Source organism: Rhamphochromis longiceps, linkage group LG1 (genome assembly GCF_057381845.1).
Source record: "Rhamphochromis longiceps isolate RC_006_pf linkage group LG1, R_longiceps_female_GT1.1, whole genome shotgun sequence".
NCBI classification, from domain to species: domain Eukaryota; kingdom Metazoa; phylum Chordata; class Actinopteri; order Cichliformes; family Cichlidae; genus Rhamphochromis; species Rhamphochromis longiceps.
In genome coordinates, this window is record NC_140557.1 from 9,046,681 (window position 1) to 9,071,487 (window position 24,807).

The window sequence follows — 24,807 nt, forward strand, 5'->3', positions numbered from 1 at the left end:
AATAGGTGTAAGGCTGCTGGGGGATTCCCATGATGCATTGAGTATTTCTTCTTCAGTTACTTTTCTCACTCACTATCTGTTAATAGACCTCTCTGCATTGAATCATATTTGTTATTAATCTCTGACTCTCTTCCACAGGATGTCTTTTATCCTGTCTTCCTCCTCTCACCCCAACTGGTCGTGGCAGATGGCCCCGCCCCTCACTGAGCCTGGTTCTGCCGGAGGCTTCTTCCTGTTAAAAGCGAATTTTTCTTTCCCACTGTCGCCAAAGCGGTTGCTCATAGGGGGTCATATGATTGTTGGGGTTTCTCTGTATTATTGCAGGGTCTACCTGACAATATACAGCACCTTGAGGCGACTGTTGTTGTGATTTGGCGCTGTATAAATAAAACTGAATTGAATTGAATTAAGACCACTCCCTGGATTAACAGAGCACTATCCACCCTTCCTAACATACACTGTGTAGTAAGATTGGAACAGCTGTATAGGTGCTTCTGGCTTCAGATACATTGTAGCTGCTGCAAGGAAACGGCGAGAGAAAGCGATGTGTGATCCAGCCTATTGTAAATAGGACAGTTGATGTATAGCTTAAGGTAAACTGAGGTAATTTTGCCTCGTTCAATTTTCTCTTCTTCCATTTTTTATAAATCTTTCAGGCTATTTTTTATATTTCAATTTCATTTTATTTAGTTGTCTCAAGGCGCTTCCTATAAAAAGGTAAATAAAAAATGTTACATTATCGTTAGGGCAAAATGTGCCCACTATATTACAGTCCCTGAACCCTGAACCCCTCACTGTAGGGGTCAAATGTTCAGGTTTTCCCTTAATTTGTCACTTACTTGTCTACAAACAGAATTTCTCAAAATCTTATATTATTTTTTACATGAGATCAAAATGAATTAAGTTTGAAGATATTTGAGGTCTGACCCATGACTACTGAGCACCAGTGGGTAAGACTAGATATTACTAAAGAACAGTCTTTAATTTCTAATGCTATCTTATTCCAAACAAACCCCAAAATGATTAACTTCTTGCACATCATTAGAAAAACATTTGGATGATCTGATCTGACTTGCTGTTTATTTTTTGAAAACAGCTCAGGTGATACAGATTGCACCTGAGCTGTCAGGACTTGTGATAGAAGGATGTTTTACAGGTAATACATGCTGCGGATAAGTGTGTTTGTTAGCTTCATAGTGCATGCGGGTTGTGTAAGGTTTTTCCCCTCCTTGCTGTGTCCGGGGAGGAAGAGCCAGGACAGAGGAGCCCTTAGGCCAGGAGCCTGGGAGGACAAAGGGAGGTCACTTCATCCACTGGTGTCACACTCTAATTCATCTGTCAGGGCCTGCACACGAGCAACATGCTCACACATGCACACAACGGTACACAAGTTCACACTGTTGCACAGGGACATAACTTTCACACACAAACACACACACACAACAGGATGATAAGGCGACAGTAACTTACTTTAGCGGCTTTCAAAAGGATCTCTCTCTCCTGCTCATCCTTCCGCTGCTTCTCGATTCTCTCCAGCTGCTCAAAGAAGCGAAGCTGAGAGCGAACGTCTGCAGACTGCTCGTAGCACTCATCGTCCTGACAAGCAGATAGAAATAATTACTGTTTCAATGGTAATAGTTGAACAAGTCCCACTCAGCAGCTACTTCTAAGGCTTTAGCCACGTACTTCAAAACTCTGGGTTGCCTTCAGTTCAGATATTTCAAACTGAAAATAAGGTCAAGATGGTTGTGATATTAATAAGAAAACAGAATATTTCAAATGTAAGACACTTAGAAGACTCTTCCTCGCTGTTAATGATTTGTTTACTTCATGATTTACATTTGAGGTTAGTCTTCTCACGTGTCTGCTAGTGTACATCTATATTCCCTGGGCAGCACATTTAATACTACACAGTTAGGTATGTAGGTATTTGGACAGTTACACAGTTTTCCAGTTTTCTACCACCTCAGTGTATTTTAAATCAATCAATATGTGATTGAATTACAGACCATCATCTTTAATTGGAGGGGTTTAACAAAACTATCACATTAACCATTTAGGACTTAAAGCATTTTTAAGCACTCAAAAGTAAATGGACATGGTAACATAATTTTAAATATATGAACTGTTTTCAATACTTGGATGAAAATCCTCTGCAGTCACTGACTGCCTGCAGGCTAGAACTCATGGACATCACCAAATGCTGGGTCTCTTCCCTTGGCATGCTCTCCTTGGCCTTTCCTGTAACCACCTTCAGTTGCTGTTTGCTTGTTTCTCTCTCGGCATACAATTTTGTCTTCAGAAAATGAATTTCAACTCTCAATTGGGTTGAGATGAGGTAACTGAGTTGGCCATCGAAGAATATCCCATCTGCTTTTGCAGTATACTTTGGGCTATTATTCATTCGTATTGTAAAGAGCTGCCCGATCAGTTTTGCAGCATTTTGTAGAATCTCAGCAGACTAAAGCCTTGTGCACTTGAATCCTAATAGTAGCCATACATGCCCAAGCCATAACACTGACTCCACCCTTTTTGATAGAGAATATGGTATGCTTGGGATAATGCTTCTCCATACTTTTCTCTTCCCATCATTCTGGTACAAGTTAGTCTAGGTTTCATCTGGTTTCGACTTGGTTAGATGATTTGAAGTTACTGAGCTGGCCAGTACATTCACGTTTTCTGAGAAAGTACCAGGTTGTTTATTTGGTCACTCCTAAGGTTTTTGACATCTCTCTTCACTTACGCTGTTATCTATCTGGACCTCATATTAAGAGTTCCAGTGAAAATATACCTTCTGCAAGTTCAACACTTGGAATCAACTGCAGATGTTTTATCTGCTTAAGCTGTCATGCAATAATGAGGGAACAGTCCTCAACAGGCTGTGGACTGTTGTTATGCAGTGTCACGCCTTTTTCAATATGTCATATCATTACTAATTACCTTAAAAACACTGATTTTGATTTAATGGTGTAAAAAAATCCACCTAATTTTCTAATCCTTTTCCCCTAAACAGATAGGATATTTATCCAGCGCAGTGACTAACTGTAGTTCCAGATTAACTAAATCTTCTTAAACTATTGTATTAAAAAATTACAGTAGATTGCTATGACCATACAAATCTATATTTAAAATCAATTATTTGTTGAGAAGCAACCATAATTCCTTCAGCATTTTTTGGTTAAACAATGAAAAGAAACTTTAAAACACAAGTCAACTGGAACACCACCAGTCTGAACACATCAACAAACTTTTTCTATTTACAGACATTGCTTCTCTTTACCAATGTCACATCACTTCCCACTTGGGAGATAGAAAGGCAAGAGTAAAAACAACTTTTTTAGGCCATCAAAAGTTAATAGGATAATTGCTTATTTCTCATGTTTCTGTGTGACTGCATGTGTCTCATGCATCTCTGTTCTTGCTTGCACTTGATTTCTATATCACTCTCTTCTGTGTATTTCCATGAGTGGATGAGAGACGCCGAGCGGCACAGAGCACAAAGACACATCAGAGGAGACTCATCACCAGCCCCCTTCCACTCTCCCGCCCCCCTTTTCCTTCTCTCTCTCTCATCCAGCTTCCCTCCTCTTTGTTGCAGCGCTGAGCCTGCACTCTTGCCGTACCTCCCGCCGCCGCTCCTGCCGAAGCCCGGCTGCACTTTAAGGCCGCTTTGTCTTTCGGTCTTTTCTCTCTCTCTCTCTTTTTTTTGCTGATGTCAACAGAGCTGGGCTCACAGTGCTTCATGCCTCCTTCACACACACCTCATTTACAAAACCACAAAAAAGGCAAAGAACGAATGGAAAGAAGAATCACAAAACAAGACGGGGACAGCAGTAGCAATGCTCTTCCTCGCTCCTCCTCATCCTCCCGTCTTGGCATCAAGAAAAACACATTTTCAAAAGTTTCTCCCCCCCGACACACCCCCATTTCTCATAACGATGCAAAGATATAGCCTTCCAGCAGAGATGAATTTGTGCTTTAATGTTTACCAATTAAATGTGGTTATATAGTTATATTTAAGGGCTACAAGAAGTAAAGTCACCAATAATAACAAAAGTATGCAGCTGTAGGTAGACGGGCACTTACAAGTTCTTTTATAAGTTTTGACTGGCTGAAAACTCTGAGCTCTGGCGCTTTGTATTAACTTAAAGGTAAATAAGAGTTCTGACATTAACTTTTACGTGTTTATAGTTCCATTTTTGTCTGTGAGTTAACAAGTAAACGGGAAAAAATGCATATGTGCATATGCCAGTGTGTATTTACATGACTGTTGAAGCATACAAATGCCTTCATATCCATGGCAGTTTAGTTTTGCATGTTTGCTACAATATCCCCATGGATTTTATTCCCTATCTTGAGTGTTTTGTGTATTTCTAAGTACGGTGACAGTCTAGCTAGGATTCATTTAGTACCATTGGTGGCCCTTTGTAACACTGTATGCAGCCCCTGAACAGAAGAAGGAAAAAATTGTTGACTGAACCTTTCATTCATCAACAGTTTATGTCATATCATGATAAAGTGGTGCCAAAAAAAACTACAGCAGCATTTCTCTTTAATTTCAGCTCTTGTGTTCTGCCCATAAAAGCAGCTTACGATGTATAAACAACGCAGGTTCAAGAAACCTGTCTGTCCTCTCAGTGATGGCTGAAAAGACTATAAACCAGAACAAACATGACAATTACCTTATACACTCAACAAAAATATAAACGCAACACCTTTGTTACTGCTCCCATTCCCCATGGGATGGACGTAGAGACCTAAAATTCATTCCAGATACACAATATAACCATCCCTCCCAAACAGTGGTCACAAATCAGTCCAAATGTGTGGTAGTGGGCACATCTGCCATATTGAGATAATCCATCCTACCTCACAGGTGTGCCACATCAGGATGCTGATCTGACATCATGAGTAGTGCACAGGTGTACCTCAGACTGCCCACAACAAAAGGCCACCCTGGAATGTGCAGTTTTGTCTCACAGCAAAATGCCACAGATGCCACAAGCAATGAGGGAGCGTGCAATTGGCATGCTGACAGCAGGAATGTCAACCAGATCTGTCGCCCGTGCATTGAATGTTCATTTCTCAACCATAAGCCGTCTCCACAGGCGTTTCAGAGAATATGGCAGCACATCCAACCGGCCTCACAACCGCAGACCTCGTGTAACCACACCAGCCCAGGACCTCCACATCCAGCAGGTTCACCTCCAAGATCGTCTGAGACCAGCCACCCAGACAGCTGCTGGAACAATTGGTTTGCACAACCAAACAATTTCTGCAAAAACTGTCAGAAACCGTCTCAGGGACGCTCAACTGCATGCCCGTCGTCCTCATCGGGGTCTTGACCTGACTCCAGCTCGTCGCCGTAACAGACTTGTGTGGGAAAATGCTCACATTCGATGGCGTCTGGCACGTTGGAGAGGTGTGCGCTTCACAGATGAATCATGGTTTACATTGTTCAGGGCAGATGGCAGCTGGGAATGTCCCAGTTCTTGCATGGCCAGCATACTCACCGGACATGTCACCCATTGAGCATGTTCGGGATGTGCTTGACCGGCGTATACGACAGCGTGTACCAGTTCCCACGAATATCCAACAACCTCGCACAGCCATTGAAGTGGAGTGGACCAACATTCCACAGGCCACAATTGACAATCTGATAGACTCCATGCGACGATGTGTTGCACTGCATGAGGCAAATGGTGGTCACACCAGATACTGACCGGTTCTGGGTCCCCAGACCCCCAATAGCGCAAAAAACTGCACATTCCAGGGTGGCCTTTTGTTGTGGGCAGTCTGAGGTACACCTGTGCACTACTCATGATGTCAGATCAGCATCCTGATGTGGCACACCTGTGAGGTGGGATGGATTATCTCAATATAGCAGATGTGCCCACTACCACACATTTGGACTGATTTGTGACCACTGTTTGGGAGGGATGGTTATATTGTGTATCTGGAATGAATTTTAGGTCTCTACGTCCATCCCATGGGGAATGGGAGCAGTAACAAAAGTGTTGCGTTTATATTTTTGTTGAGTGTATAAACCACCATACTCTGATTACACATTACAATCTCAAACTATACGTTTGATGTGTTTTTTTCTCTGCTGCCCTTAATCATATGGTAGCTACCTAATAGGGGTGCAACGATACACAAAATTCACGGTTCGGTTCGATACTTTGGTGTCACGGTTCAATATTTTTTCAATACAAAACAAATGTTCATGCCTTTTTAATTTGTCATTTATTAAAATTATAAATACCGTATTTTCACGACCATAAGGCGCACTTAAAAGTCTTAGATTTTCTTCAAAAAGTGCGGCGCGCCCTATAGCGCGGTGCGCCCTATGTGTTGTAAGGAGGACATAGTAGAGAACACCATGAGAACGTTAAAGGGTGAAGTGTGGGCGTTGATTGTATATACCGGGACAATCGCACATACCTGTATAAAAGAACAGGTATGTGCATTATGCAGGACATCGTTGTTTTAACAACCCTGAAAATGGCAAAGAGACACGCTTACGAAGCACAGTTTAAACTGAAGGCCATCAGCTACGCGGAGGAACATGGAAATCGAGCAGCGGCGAGAGAATTTAAGATTAACGAATCGATGGTTCGCAAATGGAGGAAGCTGGAAAACAAGCTCCGGCAGGTCAAGAAAACGCAGCTGAGTTTCCGCGGACATAAGGCGAGGTGGCCCGAGTTGGAGGAAAGACTCGAGCGGTGGATCATCGAGCAAAGAGCGAGCGGGAGAAGCGTTTCGATGGTCACCATTCGGCTAAAAGCAGTTTCACTAGCTGAAGAGATGAACATTGAACATTTCCAAGGAGGTCCGTCTTGGTGCTTTCGTTTTATGAAACGGTGCCATTTTTCCATCCGGACCAGGACTACGGTAGCGCAGCAACTTCCAGCGGATTATAAGGAAAAGCTGGCCATCTTCCGCTCCTACTGCAGCAAACACATCGGCGACAAAAACATCCAGCCCAGCCACATCACAAACATGGACGAGGTCCCGCTCACTTTTGACATCCCGGTGAGTCACACTGTGGAGAAGAAGGGGACCAGCACGGTAGCGATACGCACAACGGGGTATGAAAAGTCTTCTTTTACTGTTGTGCTTGGCTGCCATGCTAATGGACAGAAACTGCCGCCTATGGTGATTTTTAAGCGAAAGACTTTGCCTAAAGAGAAGTTTCCAGCAGAAATCATCATTAAGGCAAATGAAAAGGGCTGGATGGATGAGGAAATGATGAAAGAGTGGCTGAGGGAGGTGTATGTAAGGAGACCAGGTGGTTTTTTCCACGCATCACCATCGCTGTTGATCTGTGACTCTATGCGTGCCCATCTCACAGCCGATGTGAAAAAACTTGTGAAGCAAATGAACTGTGAGCTTGCTGTCATTCCGGGAGGAGGCCTGACAAAGGAACTCCAACCGCTGGACATCGGTGTGAACCGCCCGTTCAAAGTAAGGCTGCGAGCGGCCTGGGAGCGATGGATGACCGGTGGAGACCACAGTTTCACTAAGAGTGGAAGGCAGCGCCGGGCGAGTTACGCCACAATTTGCCAATGGATTGTAGATGCTTGGGCTAACATGTCTGCTGGCACTGTTGTTCGAGCTTTCGCAAAAGCCGGCATCGTTTCCGAGGAGCCGCACGGCACGGAAAGTGACTCTGACGGTGAAGACAGTGAACCTGGCATGTTTGATGGAGATTTAGCGCAGCTGTTCAATTCAGACACAGAGGATGAGGACTTCGATGGGTTTGATTGATGATAAAAATGTGAGTACCAAACTCAGTTTTGCTCCTGCTTTATTTTTAAATATGCACACTTGTATGCTTGTGTGTTGTTGATGATGACGATTACCGGCAATAGAAATGTGAGTAAGGTACCGAATTCAGGTTTGCTCCCGCTTTATTTTTAAATACGCATACGGTACTTGTATGCGCCCTATGATCCAGTGCGCCTTATGTGTGTGTTAAATACAGTAAGGGCACACATAACTGAGACTGCGCCTTTTAGCACAGTGCGCCTTATGGTCGTGAAAATACGGTATATATTTTAACTCAAAAGTACAGTTTTTAAATTTAATGTTGCTGAAACAAAAGTAATTTAAAAAATAAATATATCTGATTGAGGAATCACTCATCTTTGGAAAAGAGAATTTATTACAGAGAAATGGCTCTTTCCAAAATAAAAGCTATACTATACGCTTCTTCTGGGCTATATTCTCAGCAGCATATTGTAGCGGGTCAGGGCTGTTCGGGGTTCTGTTTGTACAGTTATGTTTTGTTTATGTTGCCATAGTGACGGGTGACGCCCTCTCGCTGCGACAGTGTGTCCTTCCGGGGTCAGAGGGCGCCCTGTGTGTTGTTGTTGTTGCTGTGCGGTTGCCGCACTGAGCAGTTAGCTAGCGGCAGTGTTCTTCTGCAGATGTCAATAAACGGCTGTGCTCCCTGGCTAGCTCACGGGAAGCAAGACCAAACGACACCTCCGTCTCCACCTTGTCTGAGCTCGCCACAATATTAAACATATCAGGTCCCCATAAGAAGAATCATGTGCTAACGGCTGTCTAAATGACTCGGGTAAAGTTTGTAGCATGCATGCTTGTTGTTTTTGTCTGCTTCCACTTGTCTTTGCACTAGGATGATGTCGGCGTAAACGTGCAGTCATATTCGTTGTGTTCCCACTAGTGCTGTCAGCGTTAATCTCATTAAAATGACGTTAACGCCACAACATGGCAAATATCCGTTAACGAGCTACCCCTGATCACCCCGTGTGTGGGGCTAGACGGCCAACACATTAACGAGCTAACTGCGCTAACACACTAGTTCCCACCCATGTAATTGAGCATTGCGTGGCACATCCAACATACTGTTTTACTTTAGTCCATAACGCGCTTACCTTCAGGGTCATACGTCACATGAAAACCAAAATAATTCCAAAAGCCAGATCTGAATGAGGGTGGGGGAGGTTCAATTTGCCATGTTGCAAGGAGAGCTTAACTTCTGTCTCGCTAGCTTGCCCTGCGCTCTTCCTTCTGATGATGCTGTCTGTGTTGAGCGCTCAGTGGATCTGCGCTTGACAGATCCACTGAGCGCTCAACACAGACAGCATCGATACGAGTATCGTTGCACCCCTACTACCTAAACAGGCACTTAGTCAGATTGTCTTATAATAAACCGGATAGTACTCGCTGCATGCTGGGGCATGTGTGGTAAGGGTGTGAGACACACAGTCACTCATTATTCAGTATTATCACAATATCGCTATAAAAAGGTCTATAAATACTGTAATTCTACGACACATAGCAGTACATTGGTATATTCATATGACAGGAAATAATTCCCATAAAAAGGAGAAAGCCCCCCCCCAAATAATCAATTTTTCATTGTCAGTGTAAATCATTATTATTCAAATGTAATCAATCCCATGTACTCATTTATTGTTCTGTTCACTCTACCCTCCTTCACTGGATAACGGCCACCACAAAAAAACTCATACTTGTTATAAAGTATGAGGCTCATAAAATTAAATCTTGGCAGGTGGCTGATCTGATCATAGTTGTCTTTTATTGTGTTTTGCTGTGTTTCAGTTCGTGGTGCTTCATTTGCCTCACTCAAGTGACATGCAACAGTAAGACTACGGTTTCAGAAATGCAGCTGCATGATTATTACATTTTTTTTCATGCTGAAACTGTACTGAGCTCAAAGTGACAGCCCTTGTCAAGCCCCTCAACATATCTTTTTTGAGTGTGTGTGTGTGTGTGTGTAGGGGGCAGAACATATTTATTTGCAAACGTCCTACCTTACAGGAGTCCAGTCGGTGCTGTGCGATAGTAGAAACCTTTTCTACTACCGTCCGAAGCCGTGACTGCGTGGCGTGTGAGATGAATGTCACTGTCTCCATGGGGACTTCCGTAATTCCAAACTTTTTAGCTGCGAAAGATATATTAACACACACATTTAGGACAAGATGACATTTCTATGATCAGATAGGGTTTTGCAAATATTTCTTACTTTGCCCAGGTTTATCAACAACTGCTCAAATACATATGGAGACTATTTTAGGATTTTTATTTAGATATTTTTAATTTGTCTGAGAGAATAAGTCCTTTTTTGCATTTGTTCATTTTTTTTGTCACTAGTAAGTTAATGAAGCACATTTCCGGTGTGGTGTTCTTTCAGTTTTCAACATTCCTTTCTCGAGTAGGGTCCCCCTCTACAGTTTGAGAAACTCTAACTCCACTATCTTGCTCTGCAATTGGCACCAAAAGCCCTTCTTCTTTGGAGACCTACTTTGAGGTGAAGGGCCACTTCAACTAGCACCTGCTGCAGCACTGAAGAACTGGTTCATGTGCCTTTACACAAAGAGAACAAGGACAATCACTGCCAGCTGCAGGCCAAGAAGGTGAAGTTGGAGTTCATCTGAAGGATGAGAGACTCATTTGAGAGGCCACTGATTGCAAACATAAATGGCGAAGACTCGTGTACATGTGCTCACATATATGTCCTAAAAACAGAACCTAAAACTCTGGGGAATCACTGGATTAGTACATCATTAGTGTCAAACAGATGCATTCTTTGGACACACCAGTACATAGTACTTTTGCTTCTTATAATTTCATCTATTTCATTAAATCCTAAAATATTGATCCTCCACTTTACCAACAAGGAGTTTTCTAATGTAACATCTGTTCCACATTTAATTTACTTAATGTTATAAAACAGGTCATAAGTCACTGTTATATCGTCACTTAAATTGCTGCTAAGACTTAAGAAAAGCAGCAGATAAGCAGGTAGAATTAAAACACATACAGTGCATCTGTAAAATATTCACAATGCTTCACTTATTCTACAGTTTGTCATATTACAGCCTTATTCTGAAATGGAATAATTAACTTTTCACCTCAAAATTATAAATACAATATCCCATAATGAGAAAGGGAAAAAAAGTTTGTTTGATGTACAGATTTATTAAAAATAAAAAACAAATATATAACATATACATACAGGTCCATCCTGTTTCCACTGATATTTTATCAGATGTTTCTAAAACTTGATTGAAGTTCACCTGAGATAAAATCAGTTGTCTGGAAATGATTTGGAAAGACACACATGCCTATATAAGGTCATATAGCTCACAGTGCATGTCAAAGCACAAAAGAGCATGAAGTCCAAGGAAATGTCTGTAGACCTCGGACACAGCATTATATCCAGGCAAAGATCTCAGAAAGGGTACAGAAAAACTTCTCCAGCATTTAAGGTCACAATGAGCGCAATGGCCTCAGTCATGAATAAATGGAAGAAGTTTGAAATGACCGGCTGGCCAATCTGAGCAATGGTGGTAGAAGGGCCTTAAAAGAGAGAGGGAGGTGACCTAGAATCCAATGGTCACTCTAACAGAGCTCCAGCATTGTTCTGTGGAGAGTGGAGAACAGTTCAAAAGGACAATAATTTCTGCAGCCCTCCACCAATCAGGTCTGTACGGTAGAGTGGCCAGATGGAAGCCATTCCTCAGCAAAAGCCCAATGACAATCCGCTTGGAGTTTGCCAAAAGCTACCTGAAGGACTCTCAGACCACGAGAAACTCTTTGGACTGAATGCTAAGTGTCATGTCTAGTGGAATCCAGGTATCACTCATCACCCGGCCAACACCATCCCTACACAAAATAACCTGCTCCAGAGCCCTCTGGACCTCAGAGGTTCACCTTTTAACAGTTACCCTAAGCACACAGCCAAAAACAAAAGGGGGCTTTGGCACCAGCCTGTAAATGTCCTTGAGTGGGCTAGCCAGAGCCCTTGACTTGAACACGATTGAACATCTCTGCAGAGATCTGAAACTGGCTTTGCACCAACACTCCCCATCCAACCTGCCTGAGCTTGCGAGATCCTGCAAAGGCGAATGGGAGAAGCTGCTTAAAAACAGTTTTGCTAAGCTTGTAGCGCCAAGCTTAAAACACTTGAAACTGTATTAGCTGCCGATGGTGCTTCAACAAAGTATTGTGCAAAGGATGTAAATATGTACGTACATGTTATATTTATGTTTAGTATTTTTAATAAATTTGCAAGAATTTCAAACCTCACTTTTTACTTGGTCATTATGGGATATTTGGTGAAAAGTGATTATAATCTATTTTGGATTAAGGCTGTAACATGACAACATTTGGAACAAATGAAATGCTGTGAATACTTTTCAGATCCAGTGCACAAGCTCACACACCCCTCCCAAAGAAGTCAAGAAGTAAAAGCACATCAACAGATGACCACAAACTCCATTGAGTACCTTCACTTATGCACACATATACACCCACTGTACTTACACATTCATACAGAAAAACTGTCTGGATTAGTATGTGCAATTAACTCCCAGAAAGAAGACTCATTGCACAGAAAAGTTAATTTGTTTCACAGTCTTAGTGCAAATTCTCAAGTGGCTTTACCAGCTAATCTCCTTCAAGTGTGTAAACGACATTGACCATCTCTTTTCATAGAAGGATAATTTAGTTTCCTTGGAGCAAAACTCATCTGAAGTCATAACAAAAGAGAGGAGGACAGACTTTGGTAGGGTTACTATCTGTTTCCAACTTCCTTTTAAATTATTCCATTAACATAATTTTCTCTCTGGCACCCTTTTAAGTAAACCACACCAATTATTTAAATCAGCTGAACAATACATACACTTCTCAGCAGCTAAAGCTTTGAAACGGATGGAAGGAGCCCTGTTAGCCTTATAATTACAGTGGCAATACATGTGGCAAAGTCACAAGGTCAAAGAAAAACGCTAATAGGCTCCTGCTCCCTAAAAAATGCAATCTATCAGGGACATTAATATTTCAGACAAAGTTTAAGAGACTTAGCCGCAGAGAGAGAACAAAAACATATTCTTCAACTTGATACAGATCATTATTCTTCACCTAGAAAAAGCATGTAAAACAGCGAGAAAACGACTAATGATCTGCTATAACATTTCGTTTAATTCTGATTAAAATAGCATTAAGAATAAAAAGACAAGCACCAAAGACTGTGACACTTCCAGTTGCGTGGTTAATTCAACTCATTTAAGCTACCTTGTGTATGATTTTTTTTGCCAAACTACTGACACTAATGATGGCAGTGTTGTTCAGTGAAATAAAGAACTAAACATTTATATTGAAAACTGATATATAGATTCTACAAGGTGACATTACCTCTGACATTACCTCCAATGCTTCTATCTGGAGAAAATTAAATTTATAAACAGATATTGTCAAAATAGAAGCTGTCTGTGAAACAGGATGTTTTAAAAACTCAAAACTCAAGTATATCCAAGATTGTGTAATTGCCTAACTTAGCATAAATGCAGCCGGTTTCTCGGAGTGCTGTGGTTTTTAAGACCTTAGAAATTCTTCTTCAAAACTTTCTCTGAATTCACAATGTGTTCCACCAAAAATTTGTTTAGGAAAAGACATAAAACTGATTTTTTAATATTTATTTATTAAATTTGTTTTAACCACCAACCATGTTTCCTTGCAAGCAGTCTTTTTCTTTCTTGTCTGCATTGACACATTGCTAAAATTCCTATGTGTGCATATGAGTAACATATTAGTATACACAAGATAAGCAAAAAGGTAAACCACACATAAAAAAAATAACAGGTCTACAATTCTGCTAAAAGTTTAAAAACCATCACAAGATGATGACACATCAATATTGTGTTCAAAACTTATGAGTTCCCTGAGTGGCTCCGTAACAAAAGTCCAGATGGCAAGAAATCTAACTGCAAACAAATGGTATACACCTAAACTCCCTGTTGGAGCTGGTTTAACTGAAAGAATATTTGTTTAAAAAAATAAATAAAATAACATGCTACACTGACTTCAGACCCCACCAGGTGACCAACTGTCCTTGGCTTTTCCCCCCCACTTTTATTTACATGACACAGTAAAAGTCAGTTTTTAGAGTTTACTAGTCAGTAAACCAAAGTTAATCCTACAGGCTACCATTTACATATTTGTGTTCTTCATCGCTAAATCTGCATGTATTACATGTCAACTCTGATAAATAAAAAACTGATAAATAAAAAAACCCAAATAATTTGGCTAATTGAAAGTTGTTTATTCAGCTGCCAAATACTTTTTAAAACAACAGACATAGTGAAATCTCATGATGAGACTCAATCTGCAATGATACTTGGACTTTTTAGTTCCTGTGAAACTTGCTGGTATTGATTGGAAAAAGAGTCTCCCTGAAAAGTACCTGGCAGTGAAAATGGACAAGTCCCATCTGTTGTAGTTTATATCTAAAATAATTGCAACTATGCCATTCCTTCTCAAAATACACAACAAGTTTCCATAACTGGTTTTGATATTTATTTCAGCATCCATTGACCATAACTGACCACTACAAAGTCAGAAAAAAACTTCTCTACTGCACGTCATGAGTCAGTATTTAAGTAAGACCACAACAAGGACCACTCCATTTTCAAATGACAGAGATGCCATCATGCAGAGTCACTTTCCTGTTACAGGCACACCCATTCTACATATGCTTGATGTTATGCCAAGAAAAGACCAAAGCAAATTCTTACAGCAAACGAGAAACAATTACTCACAAAAGCAAAGTCTGAACACTGTACTACAAAAGCCAAGGAGTTTAAGATAGTCTTCTCTCCTCCTCTTATGAAGCAGGTGCAGAGCCGAAAAAACAAATGGGACAAAGAATCGTTAATTCTTTTCAGCAAAGTATTTCACTAACTAGTAAGAAAATTACAGAGAAACCCTGTTATACTGGACAAGTTGGACAGTATTAGCATGTAGTATCCATCCAATAACACTGGTCAACCAGTATCTTAGTTCAGCTCAACTATACACTGATATAAAAGATGGATGTAGCTACATCACCAGTCAAGGGCAGTGCTCAATGTCAAAACAAAGGACACGGCACCTTCATTTGGCTAACAACATAAGAAATAGATGATACAGCATGCTTTGTTTTATTGCAATTATTGAGGTCTATCATTTACAAAGCTAACTTCATGTTATATTTAATAACACATAATTGCATTTTGGCACTCAGAAATCAGAAAAGTTCAGCGAAAGAGAGCAGATGGCTGTTTGCCAATAGGCTTCTATAGAGCTGGTAATCTTTCTACGACCACAGGAGTTGTAGCAGTAGGGCTGTTCGATATAAGATGATGACATAAAAACATCTATCGCTATTGTTTGTTTCGTGGTGTAGCAAAATAAACTGTTTACGGTAATATTTTTTCATCGTTTTCATGGTCACTGTAGTGGCTATATTAATTTCTTAAAGTTCTCTCTTTCTCTTATATTTAATATAACCACACTACAGACACAAGCGCCTGTTTTTATGCGTTGTGGTAAAAACATCGCGTGTCCGCTTGTTTATTTTCCACATAAACCTTTCACAATAAAGCTCAAGATCCTGTTGAGACTTTTCAAAATAAACTGAATCACGTGAAAGAGTATGCAGAGTATTTACGGATGAGAAGCAAAAAAGAGCCGTCAGGTGCTAAAAAAATAAACCTTAGACTCAAACGTTAGAACAGGCTTTTCCCCGCAGCACACTGCGGGGAAAAGCTTACAAAGAAAACAGCGGCCGTTAAAACTTATGTCTAAAAATTTATAGTTTCATACATCGTTAAAACACTCGACTCCAGGTACACGATGCCAAGCTGGAAACACTTCACGCAAGTCGAGCTGCCCGAGATTCACAGAATTTACAGAAAATGTTACATTTTTGTGATTTATATCGTCATTGGACGATAGATGTCTTATATCGGGGATATGTAGCAATAGTGATAATTCTTTCTCAGAGATCACAAACAAATACTATTAGTGCTAAAAAGCTTAGCGGATTGGCATAAGTACCTCATTCCTGTTATATTCTGTATAATAAATCAAACTAAAAAAAAAACAGAGATTTGGTAATGTTGCTTAAGAAGGTTTTTGTATTATTAGTAAAATGTACTATTTTGTACAAATTTGAAACGAATTTAAGCAGGGATATGTTCAATGGTTAAATATACTCTAATGCCAACCATGTCTGTGTTAGCCACTTCAGGGTATGCAAGTTTCTTGATAAAAAGAAAAGAAATTAAAATGGGTTTGCAGCATTAGAGATCATTAGCAGCTAGCAGGAAATACTACTTATAGATATTCCAAATACAAATAAAAGGCAATAAGCCAGCAAAACATTATTTGTATTTCATCTTAAGATTTAGCTTTTTAAAAAAATGAAAAAACAAAAAACATTTTCAATAAATGTGGGCTCCCTGTGTGTGTGTGTGTGTGTGTGTGTGTGTGTGTGTGTGTGTGTGTGTGTGTGTGTGTGTGTGTGTGTGTGTGTGTGTGTGTACCTTTAAGGTACCAGTGGACTATCATTACTTTGAGGAGCTTTCCTAGAGAACTCCAGCTGTGCCTGTGTTCTGGTTCCTGAGATGGGGGTGGAGTGCTGCTTTTTAGCTTTGCAGCCCCCACCACCACCACCACCACCACAAGCTCAAGGACAAGCCTGGAGAGTTATGAGAGAAGGGAGACAGGTTTGGGAGGCGAGGGCAGCCCAAGTGTTTGTTTGCAGGAGATAAATGAGAGAGGAGAGGAAGCAAGACACGGAGAGACATGAAGATGAAAATAAAGAAGGGGATAGAAAGAGCCAGTCCCCTCTTGAATTCACAATTCAGAAAATACATCAAAAGGGGGTTAGAAAGGGGAAATTAAGACATCTAAGAAAAGAAAAGAAAAGAAAAGAAAGAAAGCTACTACAACCAGTGTTTCCATGGGGGCAACCAGGGCAGGAAAGGTCACAATTAAGTTTTTTGCAGGATGCTAAATGTTAAATCGGAACAAAGTTAGTGCTTTTGCAGGAAGAAGAGCAGCCGAGCCTTTCTGATTGAGTGGAGCTGGCAGGCTCGGGGAGCCTCCCTCGGACTGCTGTCAGCTGGGAGTGTGGAGGGGCCAATCACTGACACAACAAAGCTGCATAAGTGCCACTTCCCCAGCAGGGGGCGCCCTAGCCTCCTGCCCCGTATCATGCTGTGTGCCCCCCCCCCCCGAGGAAAGATTTATATTTTTAAACAACTCTTCTACCCCAAGGTGACGGGATAACAACCATGCCAAGGGTCCACGTAATGAAACATGACCCGCAGGCCTCCATGCTACACTAAAGATACTTTAATTGAGATAAAAACAAGATGAGGGTGCTAGACTCCCCGTCACGTGGAATTATACTGTGTGTTTTTTGATCTGATGCACAGGAGCAAGATGCCAGGCACAGTTATTTTGAGCAATAATGCTCATTACACGTTTTCACAGGTTTTACCGTGCAGCTACAGCCTTAGGTATATATCAAGCAATGAAATGGATTGCCGCTAGCAAAAAGAGGTAATGAAGACACCATCACTCGTATGTGATACTGCATACAAGCAAGACTTCTCCGCCTATATTGATTAGCTCAGGCAATATTGTGCGCTTTTAGTGGATCTTGACACTCTGATAAGCCGAGAAAGATTCAAAATTTCACTGGCAAGTTACATCCCTCTAAACTCTGTTCCTTTAGTCCAGAGGACAATCTGACAGCCAGCCTTCAAAAGACAAACCCATAAAGTATTTATGCATGTGCCTGGGGTCCAGTGAGTTCAGACAGCCACTGAAGAATTCATTAAAGGAGGTGAAAGAATTTTTAAGTGTATCAAATTTAAACCAAGGCCAAACAAGAAATGCTCAGTCTGAACCACAGAAGGAGAAAAAAATCAAAACTGTCTGTAGTGATGACACAATAAATACAAAAACAACATGGTCCTTACACAAAAGGCAACAGAGAATCTTTTTATCATGACATGACATGAGGAATTTTCCTACTGCATCAGTAACTATTTTTATCTGCCATTAAGAACACCTAAAAGCTCCAGTTCTGTGAAACAGTATTTGCCCCCTTCCTGATTTCTTATTTATTTTCCCCCATTTTTGTCACACTTACGTGTTTCAGATCATCAAGCAAATTTTAATGTCAGACAAAGATAACTCGACCAAATAGGAAATAAGGTTTTTAAATGATGAGATTCATTTATTAAGGAAAAAAGGTTCATCAAACTTACCTGGCTGTATTGGATAAAAGTAATTGCCCCCTAAGCCTAATAACTAGTTGTGCCATCCTTGGCAGCAAGAACTGAAATGAAGTAATAACTGGCACTGAGTCTTTGACATCATTGTGGAGGAATTCTGGCCCACTTGTCTTTGCAGAGTTGTCTTAAATCAGCCACAATGGAGGGTTTTTGAGCATGAGCAACCTGTTTTAAGCTCATGCCAACCATTGCAATTGCACTAAAGTCCAGGCATTGTCCAGGCTCCTGGCAGTAATCGGGCCTAAGTGTAAATAATGAAATTGTACTCAACTTTCCAGAAAGCATGGTTAATTACAGTTAATTTATGACATAGCTTCCCCCCTCCCAACAAATGAAATCATTATTTAAAAACTGCATTTTGTATTTACTCAGATTAACTTTGTCTAATATTTAAATTTGTTTGAAATAGTCAGGTGTGTGAAATATGCAAAAACAAGAAACCAGGAAGGGGGCAAATACATTTGGCACGTCTTTATATGTCACTTCTGCAATGAGTGGTCAGGATTCACCTGTTTCTTGAATTCGTCGGTGTAGCAGCCCCGGATGAAGAAAGGCCTCGTCTTTACATGAGCGGATCTGCGTTCCCACGAGGTCAGAGTTGGTGGCGAGTATTCTGGCACTTTCCTCATTCAGGTTCACCCCAGCCATAGAAGCCACATCATTGATATCATCATCGTCCCTGAAGGACGAGATGGTAGATGGTAAAAAAATACGAAAATACAAAAAAAATACGGAAACACGCATTTTATTGTGGTACATTTTTACAACACATTTTTGTCATGCAACAAGACGAATATGCATCTGTCCAAGTTTTACTTTAGGTAAAGCCTGTGAAATTTCTACAGCTCTCCAAGGGTCTCTCAGAAAACTTGAGAGGCCCTTGTCACAGTTCTACTGACTCCTACTGGAAGCTGTGTTCAAAATATTTTCTCTTCTTTTTAGCTCCAAAATCACCAGGAAAATTCATTTTGCACTATCCTTAATTGTGTATTCACACCCTAACATTACATTGTCAACTAGGAGATTTTTCACAGGGATATTTGCCTGGACAAAATTATGCATTAGTTTTGTTACAAGGGGCTATACGTTGCTCATAATGGCACAGAAGTCCCATTCCAGGGTCTATTTGCGTCAACACTTTGAGAGTCAGGGAGATGAAGAGCGTTTGGAAGCTGTGTTTTGCTCGGTAAGGATGCTCCTGAGAATTGGCAAAGAGCTGCAATGAATCTGGCTATAGACTAATGTCAACAAACTCTATTTACACAATCATGTGCAACACACAGTGATGTATTTTCTCAGAGCACTGGTCATTTCTCATGGTCATAATGCAGACTTCACTATGTTTACACAGTATTACAGTTTAGCAAAGACAAAGGAGTATAAACATGCAGAATGTGTGCTATGGTCACTGTGTTTCTTTCTCAAAGAGGTTTACATATTCTGTAAAAGGCTGCAAGTTTCTTTGTGAGTTGTCACTGGGAAAAATTCCTTTACAATTATTATACTTGGCAAGTAATGATTATGATCCTGGCCTGAATTAGCAGAGCAGTGACATGTTGTGCTTACAGGACTGGCCTAGAGCGAGGAGCGGATTTTCTGAGTGGCTTTGACGGAGAGAACAAAGAACCACAGAACACACACAGAGTGGCCTCTTGCCACTCACTGGCTAACCTCCGTAGTCATTTACGTTCATGCCACTGTTGTGGTTTGCGACAGAGTTTACGTGTGTGTTGCTGTGCTTTTGCGTACACATGTGTGCAGCACGGGGCACACACCGTCAGCCAAGTCCACCCCACCGAGGCCCTCCTGCTCCTTACTGCGGCCGCGGAGAGCCGATATGAAACTTGACACCACGGCAGGAGGTTGACAAAGACGATTAGAGTAGCTCCCTGAACTCTACACACCTCAACCTTCTCTCGTCTTTTCCTCCTCTCCTCCAGCTCTCTAATTAAGCCTTCACAGAGAAAATCTACACACCAACGCAAGCGTGGATGCATAGGATTATGATCTGTGTTGCACCTCAGGCTGTGCACCTTTCTTTATCACGTCCTTATGGATAACTTGACCTGGCTTAAAATCACACACACACCTTAGGCCATACTCAACCAGCTAAGTAAAGAAAAACTAAAAACTACACATCAGGCCAATGTCCATGATGGAAAAGTGACTACACAAGATCACTCAAAGCCAAAGCAAAATCTCAGTATCAATGCATCCAAAGAGATCAAAAAAACCAATGCAAAAATCTCTACCTGATGACAATAATGTGATGATAATATGATAATGACAATAATCATAAGTCTTTTCTGTAAACTGAACGTCAGGACATAAAATTATAGGTTTTGCTTTATATAGCCATGTATCCATTGTCTCCTGCTTGTCTAATTAAGGGTCACAAGGGGGCTGGTGCCTGTGCCAGCTGCCCCAGCTGGAGTGAGAGGCAGGGTATACCCTGAACAGGTCACCAGTCTGTTGGGAAGCTAAAATGAGACAGACAGCTATTCACACCTAGAACTGCCAGTTAACCAAATATGTATGTCTTTGGACTGTGAGAAGAAGCTAGAGTACCCAGGGAGAACCCACAAAGCCACAGGGAAAAACACACAAACTCCACACAGAAAGGCCCCAGATGACCTGTGGATTCAAACCCAAGAAACTCTTGGTGTGAGGCAGTAGTAGTGCTAACTACCCACCACCATGCCAAATTTCATTACAGTCGTGTAGTGCACTGAACTCGTGGTTCCAAAAATATTTTACTCATTTTTTTTAATCTGGCTTCTTTTAGGTGAACTAAAAACATTGTGGGAAAAGGTTCAGGTTATGAAAAGCTTTTCTTCTCAGGGTTGAGAATAGATGAATATATTTCTTGCATATGACAAAGATAGAAAGACAGAGATAGAGACCGAAATCTCATGTTGGCAGAACACATCACATAGTCTTAGACTAGAAAATCTCTGCAAAACTGGCTAGGCTACTTTTACATGAACCGTTATATTACAGCAAACTGTGGGGTGGGCACTGAGCCACTCCAGGTGGGGCATGGAGCACTGGGGGAAAATATCGAATGAAACTAAGCTGAGTTAATGTGATTTACAAAGGGAACGACAGCATTCTAACCTGTATTCACTGAAGGTCAACTTGGATCCATTTTTATTGTTAATGATTGATTACAAATTAGAAGTGTAGGGTGTTGTTTCGGCTTCTGAAGTTGTGCATGTGAGATAAAGTTTGAGAACCACTGAATTAAATCAAGTACATACAATTTCAGTACATAAAAAGGTTTTCAGTGATTCTTTTGGTCAATATTACATGGATTAACAGTTGAGCATTTTATTATTAGTAGTATTATTTCAAATAATTTGACTAAAAATGACAAAGAAAGTTAACTTATTTGGAATAAAAGAAGAATAAAGGAAAAAGATGTATTCACTGTACTAATGGAGTCTCATTATCTGAGTAATAAAAAATAAAATAATACCATAGGGTCAAGATCTCCAATTTATACTGCAGGAAAAAAGTGCTATTTTTAAATCAAGATGGTACAGCTATAGCTGCACTATAGCCCAAGGATTTCTTTACAGGAAATGTATGTGTAGTTTGAATAATTATTTACAATGGATCTGCAGAGTTAACATTTTGTGTATCGGCACACAAAATATCAACCAGTATCCAAAAATTCTGGTAATCCCTTTTTCTTTGATGATCTGTTTTCAGGGCCATTTGAGATCACCAAGGCTGAAATCAAACGAGAATGCTAAAGACAGGTCTGACATTAAAAGGAGAGAGTGAGATATGAAATGCAAAATATTCCCGACTATATCTCTGCACTAATAAAGCAGATGTGCAATTAGCTTCCACGGAAGCTAAAGAGCAGGCTCTCAGTTATTGGTTTGGGTTGGCTCAGGGACTCGGAGCCAGAGGCCACATAAATACATATGCATGTCGTTTCCACATCAAGCTTGTGTTTCAGCGAGGGCATGCCATAGGAGGTTGGAGAATTGCACTTGCTGTTTAGAGGTTGTGTAGGTGTGGGGTGCATTCAGATCTCCTCCGCCCCCCTCCCCCTTCTCCAAGACTACCACACTGATCCACCCCCTTTATCCCTGTGGATAAAGGTCTCTGTGCCCAGGCAGGGGGCCCTGATTGATCCCTGTGACTAACACCCAGGCCATGCATGTTGTTGTGCCCACACTGAGAGACATGCGCCACTGGAGAAGTATTCTCCATAAAACAGCCTTAAGTTCAATGGGCAGCTGACAGGACATGTGTTAATGACCAAAATGAATGATAGCATAGGCTTAAGAGCCTTCCAAAGACCAACAACAGGTCAAGTATTGTTTCATGTTTAATGGGTAAGTGTTATTAATTCATTACAACACTCAGGCTGTTAATATTCCCAAGCACTTAAAATACCTGGCAAGGAAATGGTGTGATGTAGGTGACGATCTGATCAATGCTAAGAGTCATAAATATATTTTGTAGCATTTTAAACGTTCCTGTATCTATGTGGAGTGCTGCCACTTTCTTTGGAGTTTTTGAACATCTTTGTCACCAGCTGGCCAGAGGTGCTAGCTACCTCTGCTCATTCTTCGTCAATTTTTCCCCCAAATCTCAACATAATCGAATCTTGTGGTTGCCGTGCTTACAAGTGGCAACATCAACATTTTTCAGAGATCACTTTTAAGTTCTAATTTACTTTTAAAGTTCTTCTTAGCAAAACGGGCACATCACATAGCAATTTATACAGCAACAAAGGATATAACCGCAAAGCATAATGAAGTCAGTTTGCTGGTACATGATGGAAAAGAGCTGGTGGACTTTTGCGTCCACTGGATCTGAACGAAAACTTTTGATCCTAATTTTGCATGTGTATCTGTGTGTCTTTTCCTATGCAACCATGCCAGTATTCGTTAATGCGCAGGGATGTGTGTCCACCATGAAGCACAGGGTTGGATTTGAGGGGCTGAGGCTGAGCTCGGAGGTTGGCAGAGGGCTGAGGGCCTCGGCTGGCTCGCCAGTGATTACAGCGGATGTCGAGTGTTTACAGAGAGATGAGGAGGGGTAGAGGGGGGGACGCAGAGACAGCTGCTTTCACTCTGTACTGTAAACTACACACACATGCGCACACACTGACACAAGCACTTACACAGAAGGCTGTAGCTACATTGGAAACCCCACAAGCCCTGCAGTGTGTATGTGTGTGTTTGTGCTACAGCTGGCCTGCTGGGACCAGCGGTTCAGAGTGACAGCCATACACACATCAGTCCCAGACTGCAGCTGAACATGGTGCAGGCTGGGTGGGGGAGAGCACGGAGATGCTGACTGACCATTGTTTGTTTTTTTGTTTCTTTATTACAGTCAACAGATACCTTCTACACCCCTCTAATTCTGCTAAGGAAGCAGTTAAGTCAAAATGGCTTTATGTCCAAATTCCCCCTGACTTTAGTTCACTTAGACTTTTTTGTGTGCTGGCCACTTGTCTTAATCCTTTTTTGATTTCTAAGTAATTACTGAAATTATGTCAGTGGCACACATTTTTTAATTAAATCTGATCTACTTGACTATTTTATGCAAATGACCTGCTGTTGGTGTTTAAATATTAGCGTCTTTAAAAGGCTGTAGGAACTCAAAATTAACTTTTTTTTTTAACAACTTGTCTGCATTTTTCAGCATGGTAAACATGAAAAACAGCGTCTGTTCACAGACACAAGTCATCGCGTCTGACTGGACGTGGTGTGAAGACAGTGTGGCGTCAGATGGATCACCTTGTAACAATGAGCTCTGTTCCAGCATGTTTATATCCTCAGGTACGAAACGTAACAGCATAAAAAAATAACAGCGATTTCTAACTGAGGTTTCAGTCAACAGCAACCAACCGAGGTCCAGCCGAAACATTAACAAGTTAAGAATTTAACGCACAGGCATTTTTCAGTAAAGAGGAAAATTAGGAGCGACAGTGAGAAATGAAGATAATTCGACAATACGGAGGTCAACTCATCAAACAGTTAAATCTATATCGGAGTCAGAAAAGTCATATGTGACTTCAAGTAACAGTGTGATGGTGAGAAAGGTCAGCGTGTATGCGTCGTTGGAAGAAAACGAAAGAGACAAATAAAGGGATGAAAACAATGATGGTTGACTGCACAATATAGACAATAAAGTGTCTAACGCATAAAATGAAGAGCAGGCAAAATGTCACCTGACCCGGATAAAGAGAAAATAAACTACAAAATATCATTGACATGATTCTTCCGTGACAGTGGTACTGTGTGTTATTGGACTTGTGTTGAAACCAGTGCATTTGTGTGTAGTAGGCCCCTGTGATCACGGCAGGGGGGAAAAAGGTCGCCAGTAACAAGCGAGCCTGACAGCTTAATTACCAACGCAGCTAAAGATTTATTGGTTTATCAATCAGAGCCCAGGGCGCTGCCTTTCCCCTCAGGAGATGGGAGCCATTACCATGAACCCGTTGGCCCATGTGACCCAGACTCTTCTTGCCCTGTCCCAGTCACACAGGGGCAATCCTAAACCTCCGGCACCTGTCAATACATGTGTACAAGCACGCTGGATATGCACACACACATACACACACAAATTCTTAGATTTCTGGAATATACACATATGTTCATGTGCACCCAAGCAGAGACACAAACAAACACAGACAAATAGAGGAATGTATGCAAAC

At 41.1% G+C, this 24,807-nt stretch overlaps 1 protein-coding gene across 4 annotated transcripts in view; it reads right to left on the bottom strand.

Moving 5' to 3' along the window:
• The window catches only part of LOC146678249 (transcription initiation factor TFIID subunit 4), a 104,814-nt gene that overhangs the window by 50,333 nt on the left and 29,674 nt on the right, over positions 1-24,807 (bottom strand). For 2 of the 4 annotated variants that reach the window (XM_085423697.1, XM_085423932.1), the window contains 3 exons: positions 18,632-18,801; positions 9,807-9,937; positions 1,471-1,596 (listed from right to left, as the gene is read on the bottom strand). In XM_085423697.1, coding sequence (XP_085279823.1) covers positions 1,471-1,596; positions 9,807-9,937; positions 18,632-18,801 — 427 coding nt within the window. Of the gene's footprint in view, positions 1-1,135; positions 1,283-1,470; positions 1,597-9,806; positions 9,938-15,841; positions 18,364-18,631; positions 18,802-24,807 lie in introns of those variants that run through there. The other 2 variants (XM_085423780.1, XM_085423855.1) reach the window with 2 other exon arrangements.